The sequence below is a fragment of the Mustela putorius genome, unplaced genomic scaffold, assembly GCF_011764305.1.
Source record: "Mustela putorius furo isolate JIRA1106 unplaced genomic scaffold, ASM1176430v1.1 tig00004039_pilon_pilon_pilon, whole genome shotgun sequence".
In the NCBI taxonomy this organism is placed as follows: Eukaryota; Metazoa; Chordata; class Mammalia; order Carnivora; family Mustelidae; genus Mustela; species Mustela putorius.
Window position 1 is genome coordinate 1400029 of NW_025422174.1, and position 23545 is coordinate 1423573.

At 51.9% G+C, this 23545-nt stretch overlaps 2 protein-coding genes, 2 long non-coding RNA genes and 1 pseudogene across 6 annotated transcripts in view; 3 read left to right on the forward strand and 2 right to left on the reverse strand.

The window, feature by feature from the left end:
* Positions 1-8703, reverse strand: part of SGF29 (SAGA complex associated factor 29) — a 26905-nt gene extending 18202 nt beyond the window's left edge. Inside the window, exons 1-2 of one of the 3 annotated variants that reach the window (XM_004773962.3) lie at positions 8566-8701; positions 7134-7321 (exon numbers count right to left, since the gene is read on the reverse strand). The gene's annotated coding sequence lies outside the window, so the exon portion shown is untranslated. Of the gene's footprint in view, positions 1-7129; positions 7322-8565 lie in introns of all 3 variants that reach the window. The other 2 variants (XM_004773963.3, XM_004773961.3) reach the window with 2 other exon arrangements.
* On the forward strand, positions 3849-5604 carry LOC101684511 (annotated as a pseudogene).
* Positions 7407-19420, forward strand: LOC106003865. The gene is made up of 4 exons (XR_001176604.2): positions 7407-9658; positions 12427-12555; positions 18708-18836; positions 19319-19420. It is a non-coding gene; the product is annotated as a dapper homolog 3 (long non-coding RNA).
* LOC106003866 lies at positions 17724-18797 on the reverse strand. The gene is made up of 3 exons (XR_001176605.2): positions 18695-18797; positions 17876-17956; positions 17724-17774 (listed from the first exon to the last, which is right to left on the reverse strand). It is a non-coding gene; the product is annotated as an uncharacterized LOC106003866 (long non-coding RNA).
* A 20-nt stretch (positions 19421-19440) lies between the features above and the next one.
* On the forward strand, positions 19441-20884 carry NUPR1 (nuclear protein 1, transcriptional regulator). The gene is made up of 3 exons (XM_045072630.1): positions 19441-19737; positions 20124-20273; positions 20577-20884. Exons 1-2 carry the CDS (start codon positions 19617-19619, stop codon positions 20258-20260), a joined length of 258 nt encoding a protein of 85 aa, XP_044928565.1. The 5' UTR covers positions 19441-19616; the 3' UTR covers positions 20261-20273; positions 20577-20884.
* The last annotated feature ends 2661 nt before the right edge of the window (positions 20885-23545 follow it).

The following is a 23545-nucleotide window of genomic DNA, read 5'->3' on the forward strand; positions in this document are numbered from 1 at the left end:
GAGCTGCTGAGCCTTCCCGGGCTCAGGAAGAACCAGAGCGGCCGCCGGACGAGCAACCACACCAGGCGGCCCCGGCGGCGCCGGCCACCACGGACCCGCTCAGTGCCCGCGAGCTGTACCCCCTCCTTGTCTGGGAACGGGGGGGGGGTCAGGGAACTGCCAGGAAAAAGCGGCGACTGTGCTAAGTGCTAAGTTAGGCTGCACAGCCCAACGCCCAGGGAGAAGACAACACAGACGCATCACTCCCGAGCCGAGGGCAGCAGCGCGGAAGGGCCCAGAGCCCGCAGCACCCAGAGCCGGCCCGTTGAGGGCAGGGCCTTGCCTGGGAGAACCACCTCACTTTCCGGTTTTACAACAAACTATCTCCAGATCCGTCCTGCGCTTGGATTTCCCCCAGAAAACACAGCCAATGCCAAGCCCATGGGACACAGCAGCGGGCACGGGACCACGCCGGATGGAAAGGCCGGAGCTCCGAGCTGGGAGAAGTGGCTTCCGGCCCCGGCTGACCCCACCAGGGTTCCCAGCCTCCAGAGGCTGGGCAAACTCTGGCAGGGTTCAGGCTTTCTTACAAACTCTGAGGCAAAGCCCAGCACCGGGAACTTGGGGGCTGCTGGCCCTCAATTCTCAGCACTGACCGAGGAGCCGCGCGTCTAGTTCTGCCCACAGAGGGAACCACCATTCTGACACTGCTCACTACAGATGATTTCCCCCCATTCTGGGACTTCATAGAAATGTAATCACGGGGCCCTTGAGTGGCTCAGTTGGTGGAACAACGGACTCCTGATTCCTGCTCAAGTCGTGATCTCAGGGTCGTGAGACTGAGCCCTGAGCGGGGCTCTGCCAGTGCAAAGGGTGGCACAGGGCCGGCTCGGGATTCCCTCTCTCCCTCGGCCCCTCCCCTGCTCGCACATGCCTTCTCTCTACATAAATTAATTAAAATCTTTTAAAAAATGAGGAAATGTAATCATGCCATCCACATTCTTTAGCGTATGGACTCCGACTGTGCGGTGTGTGTCAGGAGTGGGTCCTTTTCTATGGCGGAGCAACACGGTGTTCTCCCTCGCACATCTGAACAAACCTGTTCGGCCCGCTCTGTGCTGAGGGCACCTGGGCTCTTCCCGGCCTGGGGCCACCATGAATAAAACTACCAGGAGCAGCCATACAGAAGTGGTTTTTAGACATGACGCTCGTTTTTCTTAAGCCCTTGGGCCTGAGCTGGGTGTGTGCTTTTCCGAGGAAGTACCCAACCAGACTCTTCCCCCCGAAGGGGTAGCAGATCCCACCCCCGCCACAGCGACCGAAGTCCCGGTTGCTCGCCATCGGTGCCGCGCACGGTGCGGCCATCTTCATCTCCTCTGAAGCCACTCTCAGCCGCTCTGGCCAGCAGGAAGCGATTCTCACTGTGGTTTCAATCTAGACCTCTCCGGAGACCAGTGAGGTTGAAGGGGCTGCCTTCCCACGCCCTTACTTGGCTTCCTTCATGTTCAAGTCCGTGGCTTTGTAGTAGAGTCACAAGGTTGTGCAACCATCACCGCCACCTGATTTTAGGGTATCTTCAAGACCTCCCCACATCTGTAGCCAATGGCAGTCACCGCCCCCACCCCCAGTCCCTCCTCCCTCAGCCATGGGCCACTGTTCACAGAACTGTCCTTTCTGGACACTTCCTTAGAAGTAGAATCACACAGCACGTGGCCTGCAGAGACTTGGCTTCCTTCACTGAGCACAGTATCTTCAAGGCTCGTCCGTACTGTCCGTGTGTATTTCGCTCCTTTTACGGCTAATACTCCGTGTACGGACAGACCTCATTTTGTTTTTGCATTCATCAGCTGATGGGGCAATTAGGTAAAATGACTTTCATATCAAGAATCTGGGGGGCGCCTGGGCGGCTCAGTCCTTAAGCATCTGCCTTCGGCTCAGGTCACAATCCCAGGCTCCTGGGATCGAGCCCCGCATTGGGCTCCCTGCTCAGTGGGAAGCCTGCTTCTCCCTCTCGCACTAACCCTGCTTCTGTTCCCTCTTTCATTGTGTCTCTCTGTCCAATAAATAAATAAAATCTTTTAAAAAATCTGGAATTCCTTCTGCATGGCTATCTCGTTTCCAAGGTGAGTCTTTATTAGTGAAAAGGCATGAGAAACAACAAACAAGAGACGCACCGGGGCCACCTTGTCTCTGGGTACCCCCCCCCCCCGCTGCACTGAACCAGTTAGGGGGTTGTCATTTGTTTTTGTACGTGTGGGTGCGCAGTTTATCATCATTATCTGCAGAAGGCTTGGCGTAATACGAGCTACTCCACCACTACAGGAAGCGAGCGACCTCTGAGCATTCTCCCATCACCTTTGCTCTGTTTTGGTAATAGGACACCAATTTCTCTTTGGGAAACTGTCCCTCCCCTTGGCTCCAAAGGTGGGAGTATTCCATTCTCCTGAGCAACATGACTGGCTCAGAAGACGTATGTGACCCAAGTCTGGTCCGATACACTCTTTCAGTTGGTTGCTAAGAAAGTAGCACGGAAGCCTGGAAATGATGGAGGCTTTTGCCTGCCTAAGAGAGAAACCAACGTGAAGAGAAATAGCGCTGAAATACATAAAAAATCCTGGGGATGTCAGTTTGGTTTCTGGATATAACCGTGCCTGAAGTTGCTAGACCCAGGACTTTTCAGTTAGAGTCTCACAGACACTCCTCTTCTGCTTGGACTGGCTTGGGCTCACTTTTCGTTAACTGCAAGTGGGAAGTCTGATAGGTAATCCTAGGGACAAAGGACGTATTAAGTGCTACCTGTCCAGTCCGGACCTGCTCTCTAGCTCTTCTCTAGAAGCCAAGGCCTCATTCAAACAAATCCAAACAGGCTATACTTAAACCCCTCTAACATTAATCCTACAGAGCTTAAGACGGTAAGCGCTTTGTTCTGAACCAAAGGGAAGGCAGGCCTCTAAGACCCTACGCTAAGATCCCATACTCTCAATCTGGCCACCATCACAACAACCTCCACTCTTCAACGGGTTTGAAAAAAGTTAAGGAGATGCTCTTTTCTTTCCCCTAATACCTACCACGCTTCCAGACCAGAGCCTACACAAGGGATTCTCACTGAGACCTTATAGTAATCCCGTAAGCACACCCTCTTTATAGCTGGGGAAACAAGTTCAGATTGGTTAAATTACGCGGGGTAACTTGGAAAATACAGGTAATTGCAAAACTGCAAACTAAAATCTGTGCTCTCCCTCCCAAGTCCAGGCCTTGTAACAAGCTCAGCTTATTCAAAAGCAAAACAGGTGACAGAAGTTGAACCATTTCATCTACCGTAAACTGTCATTTAACCTTCAATGGTGATTCATGGTGGTGCCCGATAAAAAGAGGTAGAAAAATAAAGGTGATCAGGACAGTTACTCCATACTGAATACCTACTATGCGCTAAGCACTTCTACGTAGATGACCCCCCCAACTCTCCTAATGGTCCCGCAGAGCGAGTGCTGTACTCTTCATTTAGCACTGTGGAAACCAGAGTCTTGGGGAAATCAAGGGCTTTACGAAGGTCACACAAGTCGTAAGTGGTAGAGGTGGGACTCAAATCCAGATCTGACTCTACCACCTAAGTCTTAAGGCTCAAACAGCCTTAAGATCAACATCCAAACCCCATTGGTTCGATGTTCAACACACTGGCTTCTACTACATGGATACAGAGACCACAAATCCTGGAGCGATGTAAATTGGGTATTTTGTTTCAGTGCAGACGATACAGCACAATTCCATAGGAGATTCATTGAAAGTCTCTGTAAGGCAGTCAGTCCGGAGGCTGTGGCTGCAGAGTGACCCCCTCCCCAACTCGCCACCCGCCCGGAGAAGCTGAGAAGATGCTGTCTGTGCATGTCGCCACAGCCATGGCCTGTGCCCTCCCTCGGCGGGCCGGGCTGTTCCCCAAAAATGCTTTGGGATCACCCTTCACTGCTGCAAGGAACCTCCATGCCTCTAACACCCGTCTTCGGAAGACTGGCCCTGCTGAAGTGTCCTCTCTCCTTGAAGAGCGTATTCTTGGAACTGATACCTCTGTTGACCTTGAAGAGGCCGGCCATGTCCTGAGCACTGATGATGGCAGTGCCCGTGTACATGCGCTGAGAAATGTTCAGGCACAGGGAATGGTAGAGTTTTCTTCAGGTTTACAGGGTATGTCTCTGAACTCGTCTCTGACGATGGTGGTACTGTCGTGTTTGGAAACAATCAGCTAACTGAGGAAGGCAGTATCATGAAGAGAACAGGGACCACCGGGGACGTTCCGGTTGATGAGGAGTTACTGGGCGGTGCTGTAGATGCCCTTGGTAATGCCACTGATGGAAAAGGGTCCAGTTGGTTCCCAGACCCATGGGGGAGTTGGCCTGAAAGGCCCTGGGATCATTCTTTGAATCTCTGTGTGCAAACCAACGTAGACTGGCATGAAGGCTGCAGAGAGCTTGTTGCCAACTGGTTGTGGTCAGTGTGAGCAGGTTACAGGGGACCGACAGACTGGCAAAACACCAACTGCTTTGGATGCAATCATTAACCAGAAATGTTCCAACAGTGGAACCGATGAAATGCAGAAGCTACACAGCATCTACACTGCTGTTGGTCAGAGGGGACCCACTGGTGCTCAGCTGGCGATGAGACCTCCAGATGCAAAGGCCGTGAGGTACACCATTGTGGCTTCAGCTACTCTCCTGACACTGCTCCATTTCAGCAACTGGCTCCTTATCCTGGTGGTTCTACAGGAGAGTATTTTAGATATGACGGCAAACATGCTGTCACTTACTGTCAGGTGTCTCTGCTGCTCCACCAGCCCCTGTCCGTGAGGCGGATCCCGTGTGTTCCACCTACGCCACCGTCTGCTAGAGAAAGCAGCCAAAACGAATGCTTTCTTTGGTGGTGGCTCCTTGACTGCTTTCCCAGTCGCAGAAACACGAGCTGGCGAGGTGTCTGCTTATATTCCGACAGACGTCATTTCCACCACTGACGGACAGATCTTCTTGGAAACAGAGTTAGCTGTTCTACAGAGGAATCCTCCCTGCCAGTATCGTTGGCTTGTCTGTGTCCCGTGTGGGATCTGCTGCCCAAACCAGGGCCATGAAGCAGGTGGCAGGCACCACGAAGCTGGAATTGGCTCAGTATCGTGAGGTTGCTGCCTTTGCCCAGTTCAGTTCTGACCTTGATGTTGCCACTTAACAACTCGAGTCAAGGCACGCACCCGACTGAGTTGCTAAAGCAAGGACAGTCTTCTCCCACAGCTACCAAAGAACAAGGGGCTGTTATTTATGCTGGTGGAAGAGGGTATCTTGATAAACTGAAGCCCGGCAGGATCACAAAATTTGAGCACGCTTTCCTGGCTTGTGTCATCAGCCAGCACCAAGCCCTGTTGGGCACAGAAGGACGGATGGAAAGATCTCAGAACAGTCAGATGCTGAGCTGAAAGAGACTGTGACAAACTTCTTGGCTGGACCTGAAGCTTAAACTCCTGTGGATTCCCATAAAATACCAGTTTGGTTTTGTCGTTGCTCATCCGAGCAATCAGTTCCATTTATAAGAGGATTACTCTCATACTCCAGATGTACAAAGTCATGTTAAAAATGAAGAGGGTTACGCCTCTGCCTTCAGCCCAGGTCATGATCCCAGGGTCCTGGGATCGAGCCCCGCATCGGGCTCTCTGCTCAGTGGGGAGCCTGCTTCCTCCTCTCTCTATGCCTGCCTCTCTGCCTACTCGTGATCTCCCTCTCTCTGTGTGTCAAATAAATAAATAAAATATTTTTTAAAAAAATGAAGGCTGTATATTGGTTGGCCAAAAAAATAAAATAAAATAAAATCTTTGTAAGGCTCTTTGTACACAATTTTAGAACTAGGGGTTCAAAAGGCCTGGGACTTACTACATGTCCCGATTTCCAGCTCCAGAAGGGTCACTAAAGCTGCTGCTGATAGATGCTGATGGACCGACCCCCCGAGAATGGGGTGCCCACAGCTGGGCCAGCTGATTATGAAACAAACACTATGGTTTACAGAGCACCTTTTTTTTTTTTTTAAGTTTTATGGGTTTTTTTGAAGTTAAATTTAAGCAATCTTTACACCCAACATGGGGCTTGAACTCATGACCCCAAGATCATGAGCCACATGCTCCCCTGAGCCAGCCAGGCGCCCCTACAAAATACTGCCAAGGCCCTTCTTCAGATCCCAGACAGCCCGGCCCTCTCAAACAGCATCAGCACACGATAACCACAGTTAGCAATTCCAGTGCCTGCATTCCAAACAAGCACACACTTTTCTGCTTCTGTCATGCCTGCCTGAAATGCTTTCTGATCCTTCCCCGTCTCCCCTGGGTCTCAAATTTGCTCCTCTTTCAGGGTCCAATCAACTAGCAGCAAAGCTAACACTCCTACAGTGGCGCTTGCCAGCCTTCTTCACACCGCAGCGTGCGCAGAACGGAATACTTACAGTCACGTGTGAATGGCAGACCCGCGTAAAAGAACAGAGCTGCTCAGAGCCAGGAAAGGATGGCAGGGGGATCGGGCTGCCCCGGGCCCCACTGATCGGCCCTGATGCCAATGGCAGTCAAATCTTCCAAAGCACAGTGGTCAAACTTCTGTTCCTGCACTGGTCACATATACGCCGAGTGACCGTTTCACTTACCTGTCTCTCCTGGAGACCATGAGCTCTTAGAAGACTGCCATGCAATTGCATTCCTCTTTCATATTCCCCCGCAACTAGCACAACCTGGCACCTACTAAGTCTTCAGAATAGATCACTGAACCAAACTGAATCCTGAGTATCTCTTAAAATAAGTCTTTCAACAATTCTGGAGCTGGGCTATTCAATACCTTCACTCGAACCTCAGAAAAAAAAAAGAGTTGCCTTTTTTTTTTTTTTTTTTTAAAAGCAAGCTCCATGTCCGGCATGGAGCCCAACATAGCATGAAGTCCAATGTGGGCCAGATGTGGGGCCTGAACTCATGACCCCAAAATGCAAGGCCCGAACTTATGACCCCAAGATTAAGACCTGAGCTGAGATCAAGAGTTGGACGCTTAACCGACAGAGCCACCCAGGCACCCCAATCAGCTATTAGACTCTAGGGGGGACAGTCTACTCCCCATTTACAGAAGAAGTAGTATTTGTCAAATACCTACTCTGCGACAGGCATGAGAAATAGACAACAGTGGGCGTCTGGGTGGCTCAGTCCTGAAGTGCCTGCCTTCGCCTCAGGTCATGATCCCGGGGTCCCTGCATTCGGCTCCCCGCTCCGCGCGGCGCCTGCTTCTCCCTCTTCCACTCCCCCTGCTTGTGTTCCCTCTCTGTCTCTCTGTCAAATAAAAATCTTAAAAAAAAAAAAAAAATTAAAAAAAGAAAAAGAAACAGACAACAGTGAATGACAAAAAAGTGTCCCAGCCCTGCTTACAAAATTCAGTCCAGAAAGGAACACAAACTTTAAACAGATACTTCCATAGAGCCAGTGAAGTAAACACTGTTCAAGGAACTCGGAGACCACAACAGGTACACGGATGACAGGGAATACTGAGAAACTGGAAACCCAAATTCTCAGGCAATCAGGACCAGGCGCCAAAGAGAACCCTTTTGGACAAAGTATCTCTTGGAGAGAGTGAGTGCCAGCGGCGAGACTTCAAAGCCTCCGGGGCAAACAGGTACTAAAAGGAAAGGGGGGCGGGGGGCAAAGCCCACCAAGAATCATCAGCGTTTGGCCTAAGCAAGCGGAAGACCGGGAAGCCTGGGGAAGGTGAAGGAGCGTGAGGGAAAGACTCAGAATTTCCCTCTGGACATCTCGGGGTCACCGATCCGACACTGTAAGAGAGGTCAGTCTGGGGTTCAGGGTAGAGCTCTGGGTTGAAGACGGACATCTGAGAGCGCCCGGACCGTATTTGTACTCAGCAAAGGAGAACCCAGAGAGCCGGGGCTACAAGAACAGAATGTTCCCCAAACCCGATGAAACACGTGCCCCCAAGAAAGGGCAGCGAGGACCCGCACCGACCACGGCTGCGGAGCGAGGACCAACCCAACACCGGATGTGGCGACCGAGGGGCCACCCAAGCGCTCTCTCGAGCGGAGTGGGGGGGGGCGAGACGGGGGCGGGCTCCGAGAGCCGGGCCGCACGCTGCGAACGGGCGCAGGGACACGAGGAGGCCACCGCCAGCCTCCGCAGGGCGGGTCGCCACCTCCTTAACAGGTGCGGATCCTCGGCCTCCCGCGCCTGCGCTCACGACCCCGCCTCCGTCCTCCCGCGCCTGCGCTCACGACCCCGCCTCCGCCCACAACCCCGCCTCCGCCGCCGGCGCGCCCCGCCCCGCGCTCGCCCGCTTCCCCTCCCCGCCCAGCCGGCCCGCCCCGCGCACGCGCAGATCCCAAACACCGCGGGCGCGGGCCCTCCCTTTCCGCAGCCCCGCCTCGCCCCGCCCAGGGCGCGTGCGCACCGCCCCTCGAGCGCCGCCTCAGGGAAGCTCGGGAATGGGAACGTCGGGCGGGGGAGGGGAGTGAGGAGGGGGCGGGGACCCCCGGCCCTGCGCTCCCCCCATCCCCCGGGGGCCCCAGACCGCAACCCAGCCCCACCTGACCAGCCACCGGCGGAACGGGCACGGCGCACTCGCAGTTACGACGGCAGGCGCAGGCGTGCCCCTCGACCCCCTTTTCAAATTCTGGAGCTGATAACGCGCTTGCGTTCGAAGATTCGCGGCACGTCGAGACCCGCACACGCGTTTTTCCTTTTAGGAGCCAGTGGCCGCGCGGACCCCTCCGCGCACGCGCCGTGCTTTCTCCGCGCCGCGCCGCGCTGCTCCTTGGGATATGTAGTTCTTCCGTTGCATCGCGCGGCGCCCGACGGGCCCTCGTGTCGTCAGCATCCTCTCTCGTTCCCCCAAACCTCTGTAAGATCATTAAAAAAAAAAAAAACTTTTTTTAAACCTCAAACTGCTCCGAATGATAAAGTCTATTTGAAGAAATTTTTTAAACAAATTAAAACAAGCAGATCCCGTAGACTCAGAAATTGCACTTTTCGGGGAGATTTCCCAGGAACGTGATAAGGACGTGAATAATATTAAACTGCACCACTTTACATCCTGGTATCTCGTGGCTTCCTACATCACCCCTACCAAAGTTTGAAATTAACGTCTATTTCGTTTCTGTTTACACCGGCCGGCTCAGTAAGTCTAGGATCCTCTGTTTTGTTCACCTTTGCAATCCTAGTACTCAGTACATCCTAGTACCGATGAGGGCACTTCATGGGGCCTCGATATTTGTCTACGCACTTAGAAGAATCTCGGGCTTCTGCACGAACTATTTCAGCCCCAAATTAACTCCACATACTTTTTGCCATCAAGCTTGTTTCTTTTTGAAGTCTCCGTCTCCCCGAATGGCCTGACCACCCACCCAGCCTCAGCTCTACATCCTGCATTTTTAAGAAGCTTGTGCTGGCGAGGATTTCGCAAATTTCGCGTTTGTAGAGGTCTCAGAAGCTGTCTCTCCTGATGTCAACTGTCGACCTTAGTCACAGAATTTATCTGTAATCTCTGATGTTTCTACTGTTAAACAACCGCAATTCGACTGAGTAACTTAAGAGGGGAAATTGGTTTTGTGGAATGATTCAGGAATCAGGCAGCATCCCATCTGACAAGTAGGAATTCCATCCAGCTGAAGAAAAGGAAAGGTTTGTTTTTTTTTCTTTTTTAAAGATTTTATTTATTTATTTGACAGACAGAGATCACAAGTAGGCAGAGAGGCAGGCAGAGAGAGAGAGAGAGAGAGGGAAGCAGGCTTCCTGCGGAGCAGGGAGCCCGATGCGGGGCTCGATCCCAGGACCCTGAGATCTTGACCCGAGCCGAAGGCAGCAGCCCAAACCACTGAGCCACCCAGGCGCCCCAAGGAAAAGTTTTTGAAGACACAGAGGGAACGGGGGAGAAAAAGGGTGTTATTAGCCAAGAATACATTGTTTCAGGCAAGGTCACCCTCCTAAGGGGAATGGATCACTAAATCTCCTAGTGCTGACCAAGAAATCCCATGTTGATTGGTTCCATAATAAATAGGAACAGTTCTCATTTGTTGGCCACAGACTGTATATGTTAAATATGGTTTATGTGTTTCATTCGTATCACATGCTCCATCCACTTTTCATCTCCACCACATGTGCCCTGGTCTAAGCCACACTTGCCTAAACAACTGTAAGACCTTTTAACAGTTTATTCCCATATGTAGAGGTTGGGCTACTCTTTGCTTGCTTCCTGACAGACTGTAATCACTGGGCTCTGGATACCCTCTTGCTTGTTTATTCTGTTTATGGCCCTGATTGCTTTACTTCTCCTTCCTTCCCCCGTGTGTGTGAGAGTGTCTTTGTCAAACACGCGTGTCAGCTTGTATGCATGGATTTTTAATTTACCTAAATGGGATTGTGCTAGAAACCTCATTGAGTTTCTCATTTTTCCCACGCAGCACGATGCTTTTAAGACTTGTACTTGGGGCTGCGTGTGCCTGTTACGTAGAACAACTGTGCAGTATTTCATAATGGACACTCACACTGTCGCGTGAGGGATGTCTAAATTGCCTCCCAACTACGGGCCACCACAGCGTCACCGGGAACAGTCTCTAGCCTGCCCTCTTGTGGCCAATGTGAGGGCTTTTCTGGGCAGTATATCCGGTGAGACCAATCGCCCCTTAAATTGTCTGCCTTCATCCATTTGTCCAGAGTGTTCTTCTTTTTTTCCCCAGAAATCCCATTTTGCTAGCAACCTCTCAGGGTAGACTCGCACTGATGTGACTCACAAGAGACTGATGTGTAAACCAGAACCCACTAAGTTATATGGGGAGATTTAAAACTGTGGTGCGGACCAGAACCCTCTCTTTGCTCAGAAAGCAGAGTCCCTTTCTGTAAGAAAGCCACAGTGGCAAAAAAAAAAAAAAAAAAAAAAAAAAAAAAAAAGACTGGGCCCTCTGGTCTGCCCTTTAGTCTCACTGGTTAGTTCTGATGACAGACCTACCTGGAGGTCATGTCACCCCCGGGGACGGCTGGACGCCACAGGAAACATAGAGCTCCGGGCCCGAGAGATAGGAACGCTTGCTTACCCTTCAAAGGAACATGAAAGAATTCAACCAAATGAGCTTACCCACGTGTAGACCTTCCTGGGACCAGACAGAGCGACAGGAGAAGCAGCTAAGTCACATCCGTTAACACGACTTCATGGGTCTCCAATCAAAACCTTCTCAGAAGCTCCCACCCCCCAAGCCTAGCCCCAAATTTTGCCCCTAAAAACCCTCACTTGTAAGCCATCAGGGAGTTTGGGACTTGGGAGGGTTAACTCCCTCGGTGACACCACACCAATCAATAGCCTCTCCTCCTTCAGGGCAGAAGCTCGGCGTCGGTGTTCATGGGTTTGCAGTGCCTGGACCAACTGAACTCTCACTTGGTTTGGTGCCGTGCTGTGCAGTTGGATCTGACCTCCCACGGGAGGCAGGTGGGGCCAACTGTTCACACTGCTTCGTGTCCCCAACACGTACAAAAGAAGGCACAGCGCGACCAGAAGGTGGCGTTGTGTGCATGGAACCCGGGGGAGGAAGGGGCTACAATACGTTCGCTCTTAAAAATGGCTTTAATCCCCCGTCACTTCTAAAATAGGTATACCCTGTAGGAAGCCACACATTGCAGCAATCTAGAATCTGTCATGGAGAAAGTATAAATCTTCCATTATCTTCCATTATTAGGGTATGACCACTGTGTCCGTGTTCCATCCCCCGATCTCCTCTCCTCTCGGTTTTGTTTTTGTTCTTTTACAATAACCACAATGATTTTGCTTACAAAAATAAGGTTAGCGTGAGGTTCCATGGCTGACAGCAGCTCCAAGATGATGGTCTTTATAATTTTAATATATTATTTGAACAGACTTTCGTCTGTCAGTATGGATGCTGTATCAGATGGAACAGGCTCAGAGATTGCTTTGACGGACCCCCAGGATTCTCTGAACATTCCTCAGGCAGGATGCCCCCTTCGAAGACCAGTACTTCTTCTGTAAGGGGCCCCAGAAGCACCCCACCATCCAGGAGTGGTTGGGTAGAAAGTCAGCTAGATCGCATAAAACCTGGGTTGGAATTTATACAGTCAAGGATTGTGAACCTACGCAAGAAGCCCTCACCAGAAATTTTAAGGTGATATTGTCCACTTTTATTTGTTTCTTTTTTTAAAGATTTTTATTTATTTGAGAGACCGAGAGAGAGAACACAGGCAGGGGAGAGGCAGAGGGAGAGGGAGGAGCAGGCTCCCTACTGAGTGTGGGCTTCTCCCTCCTGGGGCTCGATCCCAGGACCCCGCGATCATGACCCGAGCCGAAGGCAGACACTTCATCCACTGAGCCACCCAGGTGCCCCGTCCACCTGGTTATCTGAACAGACAACCGGACATTAAGGACCTCTGTGTATTTATTGTACCAGGAACATGCCAAACTGCCCAGCAGAGAAGGTGAGCCTGTGAACACAGAAGTGACAGCATCAGACATCGGACACCATGACCCCAGCGAGAAATGGATTTGGGACTTGAAGAGACAGGACTCCTCACTGGAGGTAAATATCATCATTTTACAAAAGTGAACACTGTTGTGATGTATGTCCTTTTTTTGTATGTCCGCATTTTTGACGACTCAAGCTATGTTTCCAAAGTGAAAGTGATTGGAGAGTATATGGTGACATGAGCTGAACACACGGCTTATATGGCTGCTTGAGATTTTCTGAAATCCGTGTGGTTCTGTTCTTCCCGAGTGTAGCTGTGTTGCTGCGTGCCCCGGTGTCCTGACGTCCCCCGCTCCTGAGCTCTGTGACGTGACCCAGTTGATATAAAAGTTTTAGCTTAACTCAAAGTCTATACTGTGCCTGGGAGACTGGGTGGCTCAGTTGGTGAAGTGCCTGCCTTGGGCTCAGGCTACAGTCTCAGGGTCCTGGGATGGAGTCCTGCATTGGGCTCCGCAGGGAGGCTGCCTCCCCCTCTCCATCTGCTCACCCCCATCCTGCTCATGCTCTCTGTCTCTCAAATCTTAAAAAGAAGAAGAAGAAGTCTATACTATGCCTCTAAAGACATGATGTAAGTTACAGGGTTTGGAAAAATCTTATTGTCTACGCTTGGGTAAGCGGGAGCCACGTACGCTTCCTTTTTTCTACGCCAGATGATCTGTGTGCTGAAACATCACGTACTTGGCAGTAGAACTAGAGAGACAGAGAGTATTTTAAAAATAACACCAAACTGGCAGTGTCTGGCTGGCTCAGTCAGAAGAGCACGAGTCTTGATCTTGGCGTCGTGAGTTTGAGCCCCCACTGGGGGTAGAGATTACTTAAATCAATAAAACTGTTTTAAAAGGAATAATTGGGATGCCTGGGAAGCTCTTTCTCCCCGTCCACCCTGTTCATGCTGTCTGCCGCTGTCTCTGTCCGTCTCTCGCAAACAAATAGATGGCGTCTTAAAAAAAAAAAAAGTAAAAGGAGAAAGACTAATTAGGATTGTACATAATGTTTTGCAACGTGATTTTTTCATTCACCCATGTATTACGGATGACTTTCTCCTCACAGCTGGAGACACAGCTTATTCTGGTTAAGGGCCACGGAGTATTTCACGGAAGGATCCTGATCATCTGATTACTTCTTGGTGGACGCTTAGGTTGTTTCCAGTTTTTCACTATTACAAGCAGGGTGATATAGGGGGTGGGGAGGAGTGTTTAACATTACTAGTGTGGGGACGCCTGGGTGGCACAGTTGGTTTAGTCGCTGCCTTCAGCTCAGGGCATGATCCCAGACTCATGGGACCGAGTCCCACATTGGGCTCCTTGCTCAGCGGGGAGTCCACTTCTCTCTCTGCCTCTGCCTGCCACTCTGCCTGCTTATGCTCTCTCTTTCTGTGACAAATATATAAAACTTTTTTTAAAAGCTTTTCATTTAAAAAAAAAGTTACTAGTATCACCAAACTGCCCATCAAAAGGCTGCATCCAGGGTCTCCTTGGGGGCTCAGTCAATTAAGCGTCTGCCTTCTGTTCAGGTCCTGATCTCAGGGTCCTGGGATGGAGCCCCACCTCAGGCTCCTTGCTTAGCCGGGAGCCTGCTTCTCTCTCTTTCTCTGCCTCTCCCTTCGTTTGTGTGCGCTCTCTCTTCTCTCTCGTGGGCTTTCTCTCCAAGGAATAAACAAAAAATCTTAAAAAAAAAAAAAGATTGCATCTCTTTATATTCAAGGTGATTCTATCACATAGCCAGGGATAACTGCACATCAGTTGCTGGGTTCGGGGCTTCTCTGGACTGCCGCTCTAGAGTCAATACAGACCCGTATTATTTCACTACATTTAGGTTTCTTGGGTCTCCTTGGTACACAGTGATGCCCCCAAGCCAGCACGATGACATACTCTGCCTTCGAACCTGGGAATCTCCAGATCCTTTGAGCCAAAGATTTCTGCACATCCCCCAGGCTGTCCAGGCTGTCCTGACTTGGGTGGTTTAGCTTGGGCAGGTGGGTTTATCTTGCTTTCTTTCCCAGGCCCTCTTGTTCAGGCTTCACTGCCTCTAGGAAGCCTGCCCTGATTCTCTCCCCACCCCTGCACCATCCCCACCCTCCCCCACTCCCCACTGGGTTGGGTAGCCTTCTGAGAGCTCCCCAGCCCCCTGGGTTTAGTTTGGGCTGATCACGCTGGCTTGTAACAGGCATGCCTGTTGGGCAAGAGATTTCTTGGAGCATCGTGAAGGTACAATCTTTCAATGCAGAAAGAAAACAAACTTCCTTGTGGCTGATGACACATCCGCACCTTTTCCCACTGACTCACCTTCTGGGCCCTGGAGGTCCATACCATGTGTTCCCCAAAGTCTCCTCTCTCTTGGCCACCCTCCCTCTGCCCTGCCCTGCCCTGCCCAGGATCGAGACTTTCTTCTTCCATCAAGTGCAAGATCAATGACAGGGAGATGTTCTCTGCTGGCTCCGGGGAGGATGGCCCTCGTGTCTTCACCGTCTTCGTGGCACTAGGGTTGGGCCTCTCAGTTCCCCCAGAGCAGAGGACCTGGAAGCTTTAAAACCCACCAATCTTAAAATAGCTTCATGAATTCAACTGATCATTGATTGAGGCCTGACTGTGGGCCAGGCCTGGAGGGTTGCAGTAAGATAGACAAGATTTCCTGCCCTTGTGAGTGGTGATAAGGGTAGTTTATTGGCCACGCCCTCTGTTCCAGGCACTGGGCGGCGCCTTCACAAGAACTGGCCCTTTTCATCCTCACAACAACCCCGCCAGGTAGGTATTATTGTCAATCTCATCATATAAATGAGGACACTGAGGCACGGAGAGGCTAAACCACTCGTCTGAGGGCAAGGACCCGGCTTTGACCCAGGCTGTGTGGATGCACAGCCTCATCCTTTAACCACGAACTAAACCAAACCAGGACTGCATTCTTTTTTTTTTTTTAAGATTTTATTTATTTATTTGACAGAGAGAGATCACAAGCAGGCAGAGAGGCAGGTAGAGAGAGAGAGAGGGGGAAGCAGGCTCCCCGCCAAGCAGAGAGCCCAATGTGGGGCTCGATCCCAGGACCCTGAGATCATGACCTGAGCTGAAGGCAGAGGCTTAATCCATGGAGCCACCCAGGCACCCCCAGGACTGCCTTCTTGGGGGTCCAACTCATGGAGAAGTAAACAAAAAATTAGTGCTGACTGACTGTACAATATGGAGAAAGTGTGATAAAATGAGGGTAATTTGCGGGTGCATGGGGGCTCAGTCATTAAGCGTCTGCCTTTAGCTCAACTCTTGATCTCGGGGTCCTGGGATCAAGCCCCACATGGGGCTCCTTGCTCAGCAGAGAGTCTGCTTCTCCCTCTGCCTCTGCTGTTCCCCATGCTTGTGCTTACTCTCTCTGTCAAATAGATAAATAAAATCTTTTTTTAAAAATTAGGATAATGGGGTAAAAATGGGGCATTCTTAGCACCCAGCCTGGTCCAAAGTATGGGGAGGGAGGGCAGGAAGAAGGAATTCCTGACAAGCGCTTGACACACACACAGTTGCCAAACCTTTGCCAGTGTCCGGCCGGCTGTGCTGACTTAGAACCAGGCTGGAACTGGGGTCAGGGAGACCTCCGTGGTGGGGAGAATCCTTCACCACTCACCAGCCTTGTGACCTTGAGCAAGACTCTCTGAGCTTCAGTTTCCCTTCTTTGAAGATCACTGGAAAAAGCCGTGCACACCATGCTGGCTCGGGACCAAGCCCTCCCCACCCCCTCCAGCAGTGCTCTCTCCATCTCCCTTTCCCGATGAGCAGACGGAAAGTCAGAAGTGAGCCCAAGATCTCGCGGCTAGTACTGGGGAATTTGTGGGGGTGTTCTTGGTAGTCACAGTGACAGGCAGGCAGGCTGAGCAGGACAGTCACATGCAGAATTGTACCACATCCTGCAGGCATTTGAGTGTCTCGCTACACAGTCAAGAAGCCAAAACACTGATCTCCAATGACCTGAGCCTAGAACCTACCCCATCCCAGGTAGTGGTGAAGCCCACCACCTTTTTTTTTTTTTTTAAAGATTTTATTTATTTATTTGACAGAGACAAGTAGGCAGAGAGGCAGGCAGAGAGAGAGAGAGGAGGAAGCAGGCTCCCCACTGAGCAGAGAGCCGGATGCGGGGCTCCATCCCAGGACCCTGAGATCATGACCCGAGCCAAAGGCAGAGACTTAACCCACTGAGCCACGCAGGCATCCCAGCCCACCACCTTGCAAGAACCCCATATCTTGGGTGCCTGGGGGGCTCAGTCAGTGAAGTATCTGCCTTTGGTTCAGGTCATGGTCCTGGGGTCCTGGGATCAAGCCCCATGTCGGGCTCCCTGCTCAGCGGGGAGCCTGCTTCTCCCTCTCCCTCTGCCCCTCCCCAGGGCTCGTACTCTCTCTCAAATAAATAAATACAATCTTAAAAAAAAAAAAAACCCATATCTCCTTGTGGTTTCCACCTTAATTTGTCTGGGTGTGTTATCTTTGCTTAAGATTACTTTGCTCTTTCTCTTGCTGTGGACTGTGTTATTATTAGTGGGGAGGAAAACTTCTCCTCCTAGCCTTCAGTATCTTCCAGCAGGACCAAGAATTAAATTGAGGGGCACCTGGATGGCTCAGTGGGTTAAAGCCTCTGCCTTTAGCTCAGGTCATGATCCCAGGGTCCTGGGATCGAGCCCCACATCGGGCTCTCTGCTCGGCGGGGAACTTGCTACCCCCACCCCCGCCACCTCCTTGTGATCTCTGCCTGTCGGGTAAATGAGTGAAATCTTAAAAAAAAAAAAAAAAAAAAAAGAATTAAATTAACATGAGACAGATTAACAACCCAGAAAAGCAAAGTTTTATTATGTATTATGTGTGTCATGAAATTAAGACCTCAGGAAATGACTGAGGCAGGTAGTTTTTATCTTTTTAGACAAAGAGACTATAAAACTGGGAGAGATTGAAACGACATAGAAAACTTTGTAAATTAGTTAAAAAAGAAAAAGAAAGAAAGAAAGAAAGGATGTCTCTTTACCTCCTGGTCCAGGGAGTGGACCTTTTACCTGGGAGATTTATGTCCTGCTTTCCGGGGTTCAGAGGAGGGTCTGAGATCTCTCCTCACACGGGCTATCTCTTCCGTAACTTTTATTTAAAATAACCAACATGCGGGCGCCTGGGTGGCTCAGTAGGTTAAAGCCTCTGCCTTCGGCTCAGGTCATGATCCCAGGGTCCTGGGATCGAGTCCCGCATCGGGCTCTCTGCTTCATGGGGAGCCTGCTTCCTCCTCTCTCTCTGCCTGCTTGTGATCTCTGTCTGTCGAATAAATAAATAAAATCTTTAAAAAATAAAATAAAATGAAATAACCAACATGCAAAAGTGGCACATTTGGGGGCGGCCTTCCCCAGGGCCCTTACGTAATTATCCCAAACTGTGTTTTATTCAAGTGACCTCACTTTCATTTCCTGGATATTCAAGAATTCACAAATCAGCCAAACCTGAAAAACAAAAACTAAATTTAATTCTGGCTCAGGTCAGGGAGAAACGCAAGCAGAAGTGTCTCTTCTGGCGAAGTAAAGGACGGGACTGGGTTATTACAGGGTTTGGGGTGGGGGAGGTGAAATCAGGTAACACTGAGAGGAAACAGTGTTTGCATGGACTCACAGAGAAGTGGGGACAGGAGCAGAGAAAAAGCACCCCCTTGGCCGTGCCCCAGCCTGTCCTCGTGTACTGGAGACCACTGAGGTTGAAAAAAGTAAAAAAGGTGGAAGGTTGTATCTGCCTCCTTTCCTGCCCGAGACCGTGGGCGCTGAGCCGTACACCTCAGTGAGGACACGAGTGGGCAGGGACTGGCCTCTCTGGGTCAGCTCGGCAGATCCCTCCAGGCGACGATGGAAAATACCAGTTTCGTGTGTTTCTTCTCCGAATCCCTTTCCTTAATTCATAAGAAATAGGTCCAAACACCTGTGGACTTCATAATGTCTTCTACCCCAGTATATCCATCTTGTGAAAGACATTATTTCATGATAAATCGACGTCCTGGGGCGCCTGGGTGGCTCAGTTGGTCATGTGCCTGCCTTCGGCTCAGCTCATGATCTTGGGGTCCCGGGATCGAGTCTCCTCCACCACTACCACACCGGGCTCCCTGCTCAGTGGGGAGTCTGCTTCTCATGCTCCCTCAAATGAATAAATAAATCTTAAAAGAAAAATTTTTTTAAAAATTGAATTCCTTTTACCTTTACCTTCTAGGGACGGCAGGACTGAGCTGTTTGGAAAGTCTGCGGATAACGCCTGCGTTGCCGTGGACGTGGTACCAGGCACCTTGGCAAGGGTCCTTCCCTGCGGACTCTGGCTCGATGCTCTCGCCAACTCGGGGAGGTCAACGCAGCTATCATCGTCCTCGATTTTACAGTCGAGAAAACCAGGGCACAGAGAGGGGAGGTGGCGTGTCTGGGGTCACCCAGGACGTAGCAGATCAAAGGATTGAGCCCAGGGCCGCTGGCTCCAGAATCCGTACTCTTAACGGATTCTGCTAGGCTCCCTCTCGGGTGAGGGAAACTCCCTAGGCACCACCCCCCCGGCAGCTCGGGATATTAAGGGGGCTTTCCAGAAGTTTCCTATCGAAAAGGGGTGTTGGGTGCGTTAGGGGTGAGAACCACTGACCTAGTTTGGGGTGTGTTCTTCTCTCCACCATCTGCCCCCTGGGTGTCTGAGCCAGAACTGGGTGGGGGTCAGCTGTGTGGCAGGGGCAGGGGACTGAGCGGACGGGGTCGGCCAGGTGAGGCCCTGGGATCCCCACTGGCTATGCTCCCAAGGACTGTTTATGCTCACACTCTGCCTCTTTCCTCCTCCTCCCTCAGGGGCGGGGATCTCCTCTGTGGAAAAATACCCAGTTGGGCGAGCCCCAGTCGGAGGGAGGAGATGAGGCAAAGCAGCTGGGACTCACACGACCGACCGACCGAGCGACTCTTTCCCCCTCGTGACTGCTGTTGACTGGGTCAGGTTCTGGGAAAGGGCCAGATTGCATCAGACAGAGCCTGAAGAGGACACGTGGCCTTATAAGTCGGGCTGGTGACCAGGGAGGTGTGGAGAAACCAGACACAAACAGAACTTTCGAAGACGACAGACAGAGAGACACAACGCGGGAGACAGTCCAGGATGAAGGCCAGTTTCCCCAGAGCAGCCAGCCCGGCCCAACAGCCCGGAGGCCCCGAGGACGAGGACGGAGACACCCGCCTGGATGAGGACGAGCTCTACGGCCTAGCTCCCTCCTACCTGGGTAAGGTGTGGCCCCGTCACCTTCCTGCTCCCTCCACGCCCCCAGCTAGGATTCCTTCTTGGCCTTCTCCCGACCTCTAACCCAGTCTCTGCCCTGTTCCCTTGACCCCTCCAGTCATTCCTTTCCAGCCCCTCTTCCACTGAGGGCTGTCCTGTTCAGCCCTGGGACCTCACGCACCCCTAGAATATGGGAGCAACAAGAGACCATCGGGGGCCCCTCACTCCACATTGGGGGCACCGGGGATCCCGACTGCCCCAAAGCTATGTGGCCACCGCTCCCCAGTCCCCCCCCCTACCCTGCACTCCCGGCACCCCTCTGCCTCTCCTCGGATGTACCAGGCCTCCGCCCACCGTCCACCTCACCCCAACCTCTTGCCGGGTTCCCAGGAGCGGGAGCCCGGAAGGGTCGCACCAAGAGAGAAGCTGCCGCCAACACCAACCGCCCCAGCCCTGGAGGCCACGAGAGGAAGCTGGTGACCAAGCTCCAGAATACGGAGAGGAAAAGACGAGGGGCACGGTCCTGAGACAGAGCCGGAAGTAAGGAGTCAGGGGACCCAGAGGGCCCTCCGCCCGGGAAGGGCATTTCTGAATGTGTGCGGTCGCGGGGGCTCTGGTCTCAACTCACAATAAAACAAGACGCATTCAACTCCGAGTGTCCTAGGGACCAGAGCAAAGGGGGAAACGCAGAATCTTTCCAACTGGAGGGAAATTTGGCTAACGGGGAGAGAAACAGAGCCCCGGGGAGGGGAGGGTCCTTCTCTGGAGACACAGAGCAAGTGACCAGGAGAGGCAGGGCGGGGAGCCCAGGATGAGAACGGTCGCTCTCTTCCCCTGCCCTAGGTGAGGCCAGAGCACACAGCGATGGAGACAGGACCGCGGAGCATCGGAGCATCGGAGAATCGGCATCTGGGGTGGGGCCCAGGCCTGCTTGCCCCCCCCACCCCCCGGACTTACCCTACCTGACTGAGGCTCCGAGGAGCCACCAAGGAAGTGCCTCCAGTCCCAGCAAAAGGACAAGATAGGGAGCAAGAGGCAGGGAATGGAGGGGCAGTCGCCAAAAAAAAAAAAAAAAGCCCCTAAAAAAGAAAGACCGTGAAGAAACTGGAGTCCCTAAGGGTGGGAAGGACAATAAAGAAAGTTCAGCTGCAGCTTGTGGGCAGCGTCTGTCCCCTCGGCCCAGTGTCGCGTCCGCCTGCAGCCGGGCTGCATTTGCACGAACCCATGAGAACTGGTTTTGTCAGTGTCTATATTTGTTCGTGCGCCCGGGAGAGTGTGTCCGCGGTTCGGTTCGCCCGGACGGGTAGAGGCCAGTGTGTTTCCTTTTGTTTTATTTTGGTGCCCAATGTTCTGGCCAACGTGTCTCCATGATTTCTTACGAAATGCAAAAAAAACCTCCGGTTTCTTTGTGATGTTGCCTGGGAAACAAGCCTCCCCCCCAGCTCCTCTCCATGTCTAGAAGAAGCAGACTTACTGATCCTGCGTGTCATTTTCATGAAAAATCACCTTTTGGGGGGGGGGGGGGGGCGGTAGAGCGCGCCCGGTGGCTCAGTCAGTTAAGCTTCCAGCTCTTGATCTCGGCTCAGGTCTCCCTCTCAGAGTGGTGAGTTCAAGTCCCGCACTGGGGCCACACCCCGCGTGGAGCCGACTTACAAATAAAATACAATTAAAACGATAGAAAAACCACCCTTTGAAATGAGTGATATCCGTTGGTACCACCTGCAAAATGGAGAAAACAAAGGTTTAAAACATTACGGGATTTGCCCCAGATTACTGGGGGCTCAGATACTAGGATTCTCAGGGTCCTCATCGATGGGGCGAGTCCCTCTGCCGAGGGGGCTGTCAGGGCAGGGCTCTGGGAGGTCAGCTGGGGGAGGAAGAACCTTGCCTCCTGGGCGCAATCAGTTTGAGAAGAACATGGGGCGAGTAAGAGGATCTGTTGACTGAGCTTCGTGTTTGGGCTGCGGTAATGGAGACTCAAAATGGGATAGAAAGTTCTCTCTCTGTTGCGTAACAGCTCCAAGGGTCAGTCCTCTTGGGCTAACATGACAACTTCACCATCCAGGGTTCCAGCTACATTTAGCTCATCGTTCTGCCGCCCCCAAAACATGGCTCTCCAGGCACTTGGGTGGCTCAGTCCATTGATCAACGGACTCTTGGCTTCAGCTCAGGTTGTGATCTCAGGGTCGTGAGATCGAGCCCTGCGTCAGGCTATATCGCTCAGCAAGGCGTCTGCTTGAGATTCTTTCTCCCTCTCCCCCGGCCTCTCTCAAATACACAAACATGTCTTTAAAAACAACAACAACAACAACGTGGCTTCCACTTTTGGGTCCAAACTAGCTGCTTCAGCACCTGCCATGTGTATCTCAACCCGTGCAAAGGGAGGGGGGAAGAGACCAGCGGAAGCCACACGGATTCATCATTAAGGCCATGACCCAAGTAGAATCCATTACATCCCGTCAGAGTTTAATTACATGGCCACGCCTAACTAGGCTGGGAAACGTGGTATTTAGGTGCTTCGTCACATGTTGGCTAAAGCTGGGGACTACTGGAAAAAACTAGCAAGAAACATTTTCCACAGGCAGACTCAACAGGAGGAGGGAGAAAGCCCCTAGGCCCCCGGCAAAGCATTTTTCCTTTTCTCCTGCCCTTCCTCGTAAGCCCCAGGCTGCAAAACTTGGAGCCACTCGTTCTTAGGGACTTAAGAATACAAGCAAAGGAATGAGGCTGCTGTTGGAGAGGGAGCAGGTGCACAGCCTGCCAAGACCAGCTCGAACCTCTGGCAATCTCAGTCTGCCCCCACCCCCCCGAGTAAGACCTACCAACAGTCGCAGAATCTCCGGCTGGGTAGAATATTAGAGGACATGTCGTCCAATCCTACTGCTCTCCATTCCTGGGTTGCCTCTGTTTGCTTGAATACCTCTGCGGACAGGGAACTCGCTGCCTTGAGTTGCCTGATTCCTTCTCAGCACACCTTGTTAAGGGGGGGGCGGGTGCTCATTCAGTTGAGTGTCTGACTTTGGCTCAGGTCAGGATCCCAAGGCCCTGGGATTGAGCCCCCGCACCCCCACCCGGAGCCTGGTGGGCTCCCGGCTCAGCAGGGAGTCTGTTTCTCCTTTTCCCTCTGCCCCTCCCCTTCCCCAGCTTGGGGACTCTCTTGCTCGCTCGCTCTCTCTCTCTCTCTCATAAATAAGTAAAATCTTTTTAAAACGTGTGGACTGGGGGCGCCTGGGTGGCTCAGTGGGTTAAAGCCTCTGCCTTTGGCTCAGGTCATGATCTCAGGGTCCTGGGATGGAGCCCCGCATCGGGGTCTCTGCTCGGCAGGGAGCCTGCTTCTCCCTCTCTCTCTCTCTGCCTGTGTCTCTGCCTCCTTGTGATCTCCCCGTCTGTCAAATAAATAAATAAAATCTTTAAAAAAAAAAAAAAAAAAAAACATGTGAACTGAAATCTGACTCTCCCACCTGACCCTGAACAAGCTTCTGCCCTTCTGGACCTTTTGTCGGACACGCCCTCCATCCCACCCACCCTGCAAGGCTCAGCGCTTCCAAGTCTTCCAGCACCAGCCCTCGGCCTCCACCTGCCCCCTCACCTCCTCCCAGCGAGACACTTGCCCTGGAATATCACACACCGCAAACCCGTGCCCAGGCTCTTATGAGCATTTGGACTAAAGCTGCTTCAGACATCCCCTTGAGTCTCTCTTTCCACGGCAGATTATTTATTCGTTTAGTTAATGGTTATCAGATGCCTTTTATGTGACCAGGGCCTTGTTGAAGGCATGGACAGCAAAGAGAGACAAATGGGACCCTGGTATG

Excerpts from the sequence above, each read along its gene's own strand:
- NUPR1 (XM_045072630.1), top strand. The coding sequence starts at position 19,617 with ATGAAGGCCAGTTTCCCCAGAGCAGCCAGCCCGGCCCAACAGCCCGGA. Across the intron at positions 19,738-20,123 it reads CCTAGCTCCCTCCTACCTGG|GAGCGGGAGCCCGGAAGGGT; the intron begins GTAAGGTGTGGC and ends CCGGGTTCCCAG.